This window comes from Homarus americanus, unplaced genomic scaffold (genome assembly GCF_018991925.1).
Source record: "Homarus americanus isolate GMGI-L3 unplaced genomic scaffold, GMGI_Hamer_2.0 scaffold41807, whole genome shotgun sequence".
NCBI lineage: Eukaryota > Metazoa > Arthropoda > Malacostraca > Decapoda > Nephropidae > Homarus > Homarus americanus.
Genome location: NW_024717057.1, coordinates 667,439 through 680,000, shown reverse-complemented (window position 1 = coordinate 680,000; position 12,562 = coordinate 667,439). Strand labels below are relative to the sequence as shown.

The following is a 12,562-nucleotide window of genomic DNA, read 5'->3' as shown; positions in this document are numbered from 1 at the left end:
TCCAATCAAATGGGGATCATCGCCAGTTCAAAGGCTAATTAAAGTTCAACTGACTGGTTTTGAGAATTAACACATTATTTTATTCAACTTCAATTCAGGTATTTGATCTTATTTATCTAATTTTTAAATTTTTCTAATCATAGTACACTTCAAATCTAAGGTTTTGATGAAATACTGCAAAGAATTATTTGTTTCCGAGTAAAACTTTTATAGATCTAATCTAGTTCAGTGATTACAATGTCCCGCCATATATGTTGTGCTCTCTTATGGCGCGGTATTGTTTGCCAGGGTAAGGTCTATAATAGGATCCATATAGACCTTGTGTGAGGGCTTGACAATTACCAAATATTATAATATATTATTCAATTAATAAAATATTACAATAGCTAATGATATAGTCATGAAAATCTTGGCAAGAATCAATAGCAAGTAGATATTTAAATGCAGTTTTATCGATCCTCTCGGAAATCCGAACAAAAGTGGAACGAATAGGTTCTTGAAACTGTTAGTTATTATAATGTTATTAATGCCCTTCAACAACTAAAGTTGTTAAGCGCAGAACAAGGTTAGCAATACACTAGTTCAACACAAATTGTAAAATATGAGAGCTAGAACTTGAAATTTGACCCATTTTCTGCTAATTCATCTAAAAAAATTATTTCATCCAAGCTGTAGGATAATTCTATACTTCAATAAATATCTTGTTACTCATGTCAAATCCTAATACTGTAATCGGAAACTCAATTTGTGATGATAACATTCCTTCTATCCTATATGGAAGCAATAAAAATGAATTCAAATACGTGGTTTTCAGCTATTGTCATAATGTTATCTCAAATCTGTCAGAACACATTTACACTGTATTGCAACTAATTACAACACAGTCTACACCTAACGTATTATTTCCGAAATATGCATAGCTTAAAATATACAGTCACAACAGTGACTACACTCTTATTAAGGGACAATTCAGAATAGTTTTTCTGATGGTCTGACCCTCGCAGTCAATTAGATGATAAACTTTTAGAGAAGAAATTCACCACTCGTCAATTAATTAGCGGTTTACACACGGACAACACGGGAAGATATCTATATACAGTATTGTATAATGTAAGTTCCTTTTTAATTAGCAAAAGAATACAGGCAAATGAAATCCTGAGGTATTAGCTCTAAGTTGCTGATATTAGAAAGAATTTAGTGATCTTAAACTAGAACTAATATTGATGAATGTCGTAGCGTCTGGGGAAAACTAACACAATGAATGAGTTAATATAAGAACAATAAAATTAAGGCAAAATAAAACTATGTCCTCCTGATTTTTTATTGACAAATTTAATTAATTAAAACTATAAATATAAGAAATTATATTGACAACAGCGGCATAAACTTAAATAGACGTTATTGTGAACATATCTCTGGCGATGATCCACATTTTATCTTAACTCCTGAGTACACGAATATCAATAAATATGCAGACAAGAAAATGATGCATCCGAATCATTAACTAACGTAGAAATCTTGATGAGGGAAAAAGAGCGAGCATTCCTAAACACATTTAAAAGACGACAAAATTCTTACCGTCTACCATACCAACATTACATCAGTTGGCCCGACAAAGAAAACCATGACGAGAGAGAGAGAGTTGTGAGGCACTAGCACAGGGGGAACTCTAGTATCCTAACACTTCTCCAACGGACAAAGAAGACTTACGGTGATTGGGTATACATGCTAACGCGATACATTTCAACTTCTATCAGTAAATGACATGAAAATAAAAACAAAAATCTCGCAAATATTATACGTAAAGATGAAAGATAATTAAAAAGAGTGATAAAGAATGAAAGTATTACCAAGAGCAATAATAAGTACCTGCATACATTGTACGAGACGACTGACAAAGGAACACAAGACAAGACTCCAAGCGACGCTGAGTGCTGTACAGAACACAGTATACAGTACTGGAGGCTGAGCAAAGCGTTGGAACTGCGATTAAACAAGCAAGATACCAAAGTACTGTATATGTAAGAGGTAAGTTTCGACACGGGTATTTCTCATGTAGGGGTGTGGCTCCTGCTGGACTGACACTAGTTAGGAAAGGGCATTACTACAACATACTGTACAGTATTTATATCCACATTAATTCATATTGTTACTGATAAGACTTGAAATGTTTTAGCAGGCAGCTGAGATTGATTTTATTTTACAGTTAGCAAAATCAGAGAAAGAAATGAAAATTATTTCCAAAATAACATTATGTAGAGACGAAATTAATTTACGTACAGTTTTCAGTACTGTAAAATAATCACAGCTTATATTGATTTCATTCACATAGTTATTATATTAATAAAAATTAACAGTGAAGCTGTGGTATTAGCCGTGTGTGTATGGTGACATGTATTGTGGATCACAAAGCAACATGACCAACTCCAGCTCCAAGGGGAACTAGGAAGCTTGAATGAGTGATAGCGGAAGCATGCAGGCCTGGGAGGGGGCGGCTCTGGCTGCCACACCCCCATCTGAGTTAAAAGTAAAGGTAGAGGAAAAGGTTTTCCCAGTAGCAACCCAAAATCTCTTTCCTGAACAATCTGATCGATGCTTCCTGCATGGACGGCCGATGGAAACGGAGTCGCAGAGAACGTCTGGCGTTGAGGAGAGTGAGAGTGTTAGCCAGGGTGAGGGGAAACAAGGATGAAGGTATGAGGAAAACATTTACAGGTGAAGTGACTGAAATCACTATGTAGTGCAGAGAGAAGTAATGGAGTGTAATTAATAAATTTTAATAACTCTTAATTTAAATGAAATTTGCATTATATATATATATATATATATATATATATATATATATATATATATATATATATATATATATATATATATATATATATATATATATATATATATATATATATATATATATATATATATATAGGTGTGAGTGTGTAAAATACTCACATAAAAGATAAAAATAAAACCTAACACAGTATCTACAGATATGGAAAAACATCATTATTGCTGCATCTGTTAATAAAACAATTTAACTGGATTAAAGGAACATAGAAATCAACATTAAAAATAAATTCAATGAAAACACTAGTGAAGAGAGATAGAAAGGAGAACCATGATCAGGCGATGAAGAGCTGAGTGTTCAGCTCTGTAGAAGACCTCTATCAGGTTCCTTAACACCCCGGCCACACCAGACTCACCCATGGTACACTCTGGGGGACAGTACCCACTACACCACGGAACACACTTAACATGGGGCCGTGAGGTTCACAAACTGAGGTGCAGACACTGAACAGATATTAAACACGTGAAGTTTTACCGATATATCCTGTTCTCTCCCTCCACACACCCCTAGTTCCTCCCTCCCTCCACACACCCCTAGTTCCTCCCTCCCTCCACACACCCTTAGTTCCTCCCTTCCTCCCTTAGTTCCTCCCTTCCTCCACACCCCTCTAGTTCCTCCCTCCTCCACCCCCTAGTTCCCCCTCCCTCCACTCCCCTAGTTCCTCCCTCCTCCACACCCCTCTAGTTCCTCTCTCCCTCCCTCCATCCATCCATACCCCATAGTTCCTCCCTTTCTCCTCCACACCCCTTAGTTTCCTACCTACCACCACACCCCTAGTTCCTTTCTCCTCCCTCCACACCCCCTAGTTCCTCCCTCCTCCACACCCCTAGTTCCTCCCTCCCTCCCCTCCCCTCCTCCTCCATCCATACCCCACAGTTCCTCCCTTTCTCCTCCACACCCCTTAGTTCCTACCTACCTCCACACCCCTAGTTCCTTTCTCCCTCCTCCACACCCCCTCGTTCCTCCCCAATCCACACCCCCTAGTTCCTCCCTCCATCCACCTCCTAGCTCCTCCTTCCCCTCCACACCCCCCGAATTCTACCTCCCCACACCCCCCTAGTTCCTCCTTCCATCTACCCCTACCTCCCTCCCTCCCTCCCTCCCTCCATCCATCCATACCCCATAGTTCCTCCCTTTCTCCTCCACACCCCCTTAGTTCCTACCTACCTCCACACCCCCTACCTCCTCCCTCCCTCCCTCCACACCCGTGTGACTGGATTTTATATATTTATTTATTTATTTCACCACGAGTTCATAAAATAGGTTTCGCACTAAGAGAGAGCTACAGTATAATTATAATTCAATATAATTACGTATATTTTGTAAATAAATAAATTAAGAAGTCTAATTCATTGATACTACTATTGTATATTCATTTTACAATTAATGAATGAATGATCTATGTATTTACAGGAAAACATCACCTTTACGCCCCAACCTGTGAGTCAGACCTCTGAGAAAAAAATTACCAAATTCTGCGTTAACGCTTTTGAAGAATTCTGCTGAGCTGGTGAGACGGGGAAATATTAAAAAAAAAAAATGTGAACTGATGAATATACTGTACAGAGCAAACATCCATTCAATTCTGAGGAAATGTATATATCTTATTTTCAGACAGGGAAATAAGGGAGGAGAGACTGGGTTTGAGTACATTATTTATCCCACCATCTTTCGCGTCCCGTTTTTTCAGTCACCCACCCTTCCATCACAGCTACTATGTGCGGGCCAGACTGACCTTAGTATACGCGGGCGTCGTTGATTATTCTTATTCGTCTGCATTTCCAAGTCTTTTATAGCTTTTTAATGTATTTTTTTAACAAATTATTAAAATGATAGAGAAGCATTTTTCGACATTATACCACGAAACAAAGTAAATCACTTACTTAACATCGTCTTGCTTGCACCAATATATCACTTAATATATGTAGCTATCAACTCTCTTAACTAGTCCACGCTGGACCCTGGCTTGTCAGCGTGCAAAGTTTCTTGTAACTATTGTAAGAGTTTATACCTACACCTGCCATATATGGTGATAAACATATTGCTGTCTTATTATACTTTCTTCTCTAATTTCAAACAACTTCATCTGAGTAGCAATTCTTTTAATACCTTACTTAACACTTAGCAGAAACATCAGTAGCCTTTTTTTTTTACAGACCAATGCTATTCAACCTTTTTTGATGTCGTCCACCCCTAGTGATGGAACTTAAAAGCTGTCCACCCCAAGTGGTAACCAATTTTTTGCTAATCATGAAAGAGAAAAAACAAAACATCAGTTTCACTTGTATTTATTTACCATTTTGTATTGTAATGTAATTTAATATATATTTTTCCATTCGGAACAAAATTACTTTTTATTAAACTAATTAAAGGACAATAATGAATTAAAGAATCATAGGTATAATTATGAATGTTTTGGTGAATCAGTGACGGATTTGCATTTCGTCCATTTAATGCCCTCTTCAATCATAAAATAATTCAGTTTCTGGAAAATGTTCTCCTGTGTTGTTTTAACCTCCAGTTAGAGGCAGCACAAACAGTGTTCAACTATTGTCTTAGACTCTAAATCTGGAAAGCAACAGTACACAATCAACTGCATTTCCCCTCCCACATCTGTTGCTTCGTCCAGTTTCATGGTATATCAACACAAGCCTTGAGAAAGAGAGTGAAACGCTACCTAACCTACTCTCTCCATGACAGCCAACTGGGCACTGACTTAGAAATTTAAAACTGAATCCACTTCCCAGCACTCTTTTTCTCATTGTTTGACGTTTCAAATATTACGGGTGACGTCATGTTTCCATAGAAACAATGCAAGTGACACACATTCATACGTGTCGCCATCCTTTCAAATCTCGCCCACCCTAGGGTGGACTGTCCATCCAGATTGAATAGCACTGTTATAGACTGTCTCTCAGTTCACAAACCACCAAAGTAAATCCGTGATCTTTTCTGAAAACAATAACAGTTATAAAATCTTAACAAATATATTTTCTGGTATCTAAGGTCTGAAAGATTCCCATTTCCCAAGATTACAGTCATCCTGACCTTCAACCATGCTAGCACGAGTCCGCAACAGCTGAACTTACGAGGAACCTGCCAGGACGTGGATTCTGAAAGCTCCGTATGTTGGTTTCTTCCCGTAACCGGAAAAGAGAGAACGCGTTGAGTCTCAGTAGTTTCTTTGTCATCTCGTCTCACCAGACCACCTTTATGTAGGTTTTAAATGAGTCGGGTAGAGGCGTTCACTGTAATAGGGGTACTTAACCGCATTTGACTTTTAAAGCAAATTTTTATTTTATTTTAATTTTGATTTTCAAACTTATTAAACTTCTTATTTTATTTATATCATATCATATACTTTTAACTCATGATTTTCCTCATTGCTATAGTGTAGGTTTCGTGCGGCTGTCCATGAATTTAGTCCTAGTGTGTACTGTACTGTACGTCTTTTGATCAAAATAATAACCTAACTTTGACTTCGAACGCAGGCAAGGGGCCTCACAAGACAGTAGCTCTCGTATATATCGTGGTCAGCGCAGCGCTGCTCTACCACAGCATCCAATACCCTCGAGCAATTCGGGAAATGGAAACGGTCTTTTCTTCTCTCGCCTCCAGCCTACTCCATGAACCCTGCCGCGGAGTTTCCGCACTATCTTAGAAATAATGAGCACAGTATATTTCCGCCGACCCTGACCGTGGCGCCCCCAGCCTGGTGGGCGTCTTGCTCATATTTCCCGTCAGCAATATTGCATCCTTATTTCCCGGCAGCAACCAGTGACCCGTTATTACAAGACTGATCCCAGCCAGTCCAGAGTGAATCTTACTATCTTACTGAAATGCATGAAGACTATCGAAAAAGCTAAGGATCCTTTAAGTTTGTAAACACTGAGCTGGCTGGTGGACAGCTCCACCAGCCAGCAAGCTACTAGTCGGTTATTCTCTGCTAATGGTTCAATTTTTGTCCCGTCTGCCACATGGTTGGTATTACTGGCAAGTTTGTGCAACATCGTGTACATTTTCTACACGGGGTTGAAAACATCACACTTGGTAAGAGTGTAAATATTTGGGTGGGATTTGATTATAACAAGCGGAACATCCAAACATGCATCTCAGGAATTACCCGCTTGTCACTATAACTATGGAGGGTGTGTGTCGACGGGTAAGAGGGAGCCAGGTGGCCGCCTCCGCATTACGCCAAAACGTCACAACACAACGCCACAACATTCACCACAACACTGAAACCATCACGGAGGACAAGCAGACATTCGTACTAAGCCACTTGCACCGCAACAGAATAAAATAAAGTTGATTAATTCCTCGCAGGTTAGTTTAACAAAAGCAGTTTAGATATTTTAATAACTCAAGGTGTGAAGCCTCTCTGCTGGACGTGGTGCTACAAGGTGGACTTCCCCACAATCTTAACCTGAGACAGCGCCGCTCCAGTCAAATTTATGTGAAACAATATTCAAACTGCCACGCCAAGTTATGGGATCTGACTCTGCTGACGTAGTAAACTGGAGCAAATAATGTTACAAGTTTCTAAAGGAGGAGGGTGGTCGGAAAAGTGGGGTAAGTAGGCGGGCGGGCGGGCGGGCGGGCGGGCGGATGGATGGGTGGGTGGGAGAGTTGGGTAAGTGGATTCGGTGAATGGGTGATGTGGATGGATTGTATAGTGAGGCAAGTGTAGTAGTGGATTATAATATGGGTGGTTTTGATAACTTGACAGAACGGGAGGAGAGGTTTGGTGTGAGGGAGGGCGACAAAAAAGACAGCGTCCAGCAGATAGACATCCCCACTCAGAGTATTAAATTTAAGGACACAGAGGCGGAGACGACGAACAAAAACATCAGCAGCTGTTGCCGTGCGCTGGCCACACAAGACACTCCATGGAAGTAAACATACCACTTGCGAGCCCTGAATCGCCTTCCATTCAAACATAGGAGAAGAAATTTATATTATAAATCAATTATCAAACTCTGATTTAACCCGAATAAAAGTCCAGGCAAAATCATGATTAAACTCTGATTTAACCTGAGAGAATCAGGCACACTTCAGCTAGACAAAATAAATAAATTGTGCTATTGTAATGGTTTCGTTAAAAATAATAGACATATATTAATTGAGAGGTGAGTGAACACGTGCTGCTAAAAGGTTTATTTCAGTAGCAACAAAGACTTTTTAGTTTTAATGCTATGCTATCGGTGGTGTGCTCATACACGGTGCTGTGTTAGTGTGACACGTGAGTGATACATGTGTGATACAGCAATATATACATGGGTGGGGCAGCAGTGTGATACATGGGAGGTGTAGCGTTGTGATAGATGGAAGGTGTAGCAGTGTGATACTTGGGTGGTGCAGCAGTGTGACACTTGGGTGGTGCAGCAGTGACACATGGGAACTGCAACAGTGTGACACATGGGTGATGCAGCAGTGTGACACATGGGAGGTGCAGCAGTGTGACACATGGGAGGTGCAGCAGTGTGACACATGGGAGGTGCAGCAGTGTGATACATGGGAGGTGCAGCAGTGTGACACATGGATGATGCAGCAGTGCGACACATGGAAGGTGCAGCAGTGTTATACATGGGTGATGCAGCAGTGTGACACATGGGTGGTGCAGAAGTGTGACACATGGGAGGTGCAGCAGTGTGACACATGGGAGGTGCAGCAGTGTGACACATGGGAGGTGCAGCAGTGTGACACTTGGGTGGTGCAGCAGTGTGACACAGGTGGTGCAGCAGTGACACATGGGAACTGCAACAGTGTGACACATGGGTGATGCAGCAGTGTGACACATGGGAGGTGCAGCAGTGTGAGACATGGGTGATGCAACAGTGTGACACATGGGTGGTGCAGTAGTGTGATACATGAAAGGTGCAGCAGTGTGACACATGGGAGGTGCAGCAGGGTGACACATGGGTGATGCAGCAGTGAGAGGCATGGGTGATGCAGCAGTGTGGCACATGGGTGGTGCAGCAGTGTGATACATAGGAGGTGCAGCAGTGTGATACATGGGAGGTTCATCAGTGTGATACATGGAAGGTGCAGCAGTGTGATACATAGGAGATGCAGCAGTGTGGTACATGGGGATGCAGCAGTGTGGTACATATGAGGTGCAGCAGTGTGATACATAGGAGATGCAGCAGTGTGATACATGGGAGGTGCAGCAGTGCGACACATGGAAGGTGTAGTAGTGTGATACATAGGAGGTGCAGCAGTGTGTTACATGGGAGGTGCAGCAGTGTGACACATGGGAGGTGCAGTAGTGTGATGGGAGGTGCAGCAGTGTGACACATGGGAGGTGCAGCAGTGTGATACACGGAGGTGCAGCGGTGTGACACATGGGGTGCAGCAGTGTGACACATGGGAGGTGCAGCAGTGTGATACATGGGAGGTGCAGCAATGTGACACACGAGACGTGCAGCAGTGTGACACATGAAAAGTGCAGGTGTGACACACATGAGTGCAGCAGTGTGACAAATGAAAGATGCAGCAGTGTGACACATGGACGGTGCAGCAGTCTGACACATGGGTGATGCAGTAGTGTGACACATGGGTGGTGCAGCAGTGTGATATATGGAAGGTGCAGCAGTGTGACACATGGAAGGTGCAGCGGTGTGACACATGGGAGGTGCAGCGGTGTGACACATGGGAGGTGCAGCTGTGTGATACATGGGAGGTGCAGCACTATGGCACATGGGTGGTGTAGCAAGACACATGGGCACTTCAGCAGTGTGGCACCTGTGTAGTGGAGCAGTAGGACACATGGGTGATACAGCATTAGTGAGACATGTGTTAGGTTTAGCTTTAGTGTTATATAGGAGTAACATATCAGTATGATACATGATTGATAAAGCATCGTGACACATGGGTGATATATTAGTGTGATATATGTGTGATACAGCATCAGTAAGACACATGAGTGATACAGCATAAATGGGACCCATAACTGGTCCAGCATTGGGGTACACTATTGAGAAGTGACACATAAATGATAAAGCAATGACATGTGTGTGTGTGATAAAGCAGTGATACACGAGTGTTATAACAATGTGACACAAGGGTGTTACAGCAGTGTTATGAGTGATGCAGCAGTGACACATGCTTTATATAATGGTGTGATACTGAGTATTAAACCAGAGTGGTACACAAGTGATACAGCAATGACACATGAGTGATACATCAGCGATATAAGTGATGCAGCAGTGGCACATGAATGACAAATGACACATGAGTGATACAGCAGCAACACCTAAGTGATACAGCGGTGACACATGAGTGATACAGCAATGACACGTGATACAGCAGTGGCTCATGAGTGACAGCAGTAACACATGAGTGATACAGCGGTGACACGTGATACAGCGGTGGCTCATGAGTGACAGCAGTAACACATGAGTGATACAGCAGTGATACATGATTGATACAAGTGACACATGAGTGATACAGCAGTGATACATGATTGATACAAGTGACACATGAGTGATACAGCAGTGACACATGAGAGATACAGCAGTGATACATAAGTGATACAGCGGTGGCACATGAATGATACAGCGGTGTGAGGGGCAGCACCAGGTACTGGTGTATATGAGCACAGAGACTAGTACAGGAGGAGGAGGAGGAGGACCGTTTGCCCGTCCCTCGCTCTCCCCTCCTACCCTCCGTCGCCTACCTCTCCAGGGAATGGGTCCTTCTCCTGTAGGACTCCTCGCCCCCGCGTGAGGTGTCCTTCACCAACAGTCTGGCGATCCTGCCGAGTCCTCCTGACGTCGCAGCAACAGCCCCGGGTACCTTGAGGCTGCCTGGGGAGCCTCCGGCGGGGGACAGCCCCACCATGTCCCCGTCACCGAAGGAGAGACGCCCCGGGCTGGTTCGCTCCCCGCCCCCTGAATCTGGAGATGCAAAGAAAAATAAACTTTAACTATAAATTGAATAAAATGGTAACACTGCTTAAAAAAGGCATTAAAAACTTCTGAAAGTTAAGAAGAAACAAACAAATAACGGACACTATTTTATACCCTGGTCACTTTGAACAAGTACGTGACGAGACAACCGGACAAGCACAGACCAAACCCAGAAATACGTCCATTAAAATAATCCAACTGAAATGAACTAAAATCCTCGCGCAACAGTGCATGACTTTCGTTTTCCAGAGTAAAATGTACATGTCACTAAAGGTGTGCAAATCTCCAGCCTCGCTGCATGAAGTTAGGTGACATGATGGAAACTACTAAATGTCATCTGAGATCTTGTTGAGATACAACTATATGCCAAGTTTGTTTATATATCACTTTATTTGTTGGAGTTACTGTGTCCACAGCGCCAGGGGTGGACGCGCACACAACTAACTTTAGTTTTGGGTTCCTATTAATCTCAGCACCTGCTGTAAGGTACATTATTATGTAATCTTAATGAAAACCGACGACACGACCCAGCCAATCAAATTGAGTCATTGCCAAAAACTATTAATAATAAAAAATACTCAATATTATAAAAGTATTATAATAAAAATAACATATAAAAGTACTAGTGTATAATGTCGGGCCCAGCACACACACACACACAAGTACAATACCGCCACCACTCCAGTGCAAGCTCCAGCAGCTACAGTGGGTGCCCATCCTCTCCAGTTAGTGCAGTCTGCCAAACTCCTGGGGGTAACTATAGACCACAAACTGGACTGGAAAGCCGATGTAAACAACACATTCAAGGCAGTCTCGTACCGACTCTACATGCTACGACGACTCAGGTCACTTGGGGCACCCACGCCAGAGCTGAGGACTATCTACAACGCCTTCATTTTCCCCAAATTAACGTATGCGTCACCAGCCTGGTCGTCTTCTCTCAACTCAACCCAACAACATCAGCTAGAGAAGGTATAGAAGAGGGCCTGCAAAATCATGCTTGGCGCAGACTACTCGGCTACAACAACGCTCTCTCCACCCTGGAAATGCCATACCTCAGTGACCTCCACCACCACGCACTAGCAGGATTTGGCAGTGGACTACTGCACCATCCTCGCCATCGCCACCTACTGCCACCGGCAGTCCCCCGCCCACCTCGCGCAGTCCGCCACTCCAACAAAATTCAGCCCAAAAGACCCCGCACTGATAAATATAAGAACAGCACCATCCCATCTATTGTTTAAATAATAAACAGCTCCTGATTTATGTACTGTACAACCATGTAAAGGTATTGAATGTATATTATTATGTTTAAATCACATGCAAGTTTGTATATTTTCAGCCACCGGCTGCAACTCTATTAATAAACCGTTTATTATTATTAGTAGTAGTATTATTCGTTATTTAAATGAAGCAACACAACGAAGATGATCACTAGAACAATAATCACCACCAATCTTCACTCTAAACCACACGAGTTCACTGAATCCGACATTATTACGCATTCAGCTTCTCCAAGTATGTTGAACAAAGTACTGTACAGTGTGTATTTATGTACGCGTCATCGGAATCATACGAGAGTCTCATTATACGGGCAGCTCATGCCACTGCATTCCAGATGGCAATACAGTAAACAGCATGTAGTAAAAAAAGAGTATATTTCTCAAAAATCATATAAACAACAAAAGAACTTCACTAAAATTAACAACACAAACGGAGGGATGAGCAGACTGTAGATATGAATTTAACAGGAAGTAAAAAAAAAAACATCAAGAACAAAAAGGCAACATTTTCAAGTGTCTGT

At 42.1% G+C, this 12,562-nt stretch overlaps 1 protein-coding gene across 3 annotated transcripts in view; it reads right to left on the bottom strand.

The window, feature by feature from the left end:
- LOC121858795 overlaps positions 1–10,742 on the bottom strand; it is a 78,458-nt gene extending 67,716 nt beyond the window's left edge. The window contains exons 1-2 of one of the 3 annotated variants that reach the window (XR_006087515.1): positions 10,527–10,742; positions 1–2,639 (exon numbers count right to left, since the gene is read on the bottom strand). The exon at positions 1–2,639 is cut by the window's left edge and continues 1,254 nt beyond it. Coding sequence is in view for 1 of the 3 variants with exons in the window: in XM_042355433.1 (XP_042211367.1) it covers positions 10,527–10,690 (164 nt within the window). In the remaining 2 variants the exon portion in view is untranslated. The remainder of the gene's footprint in view (positions 2,640–10,526) is intronic. The other 2 variants (XR_006087516.1, XM_042355433.1) reach the window with 2 other exon arrangements.
- Positions 10,743–12,562: the final 1,820 nt, after the last annotated feature.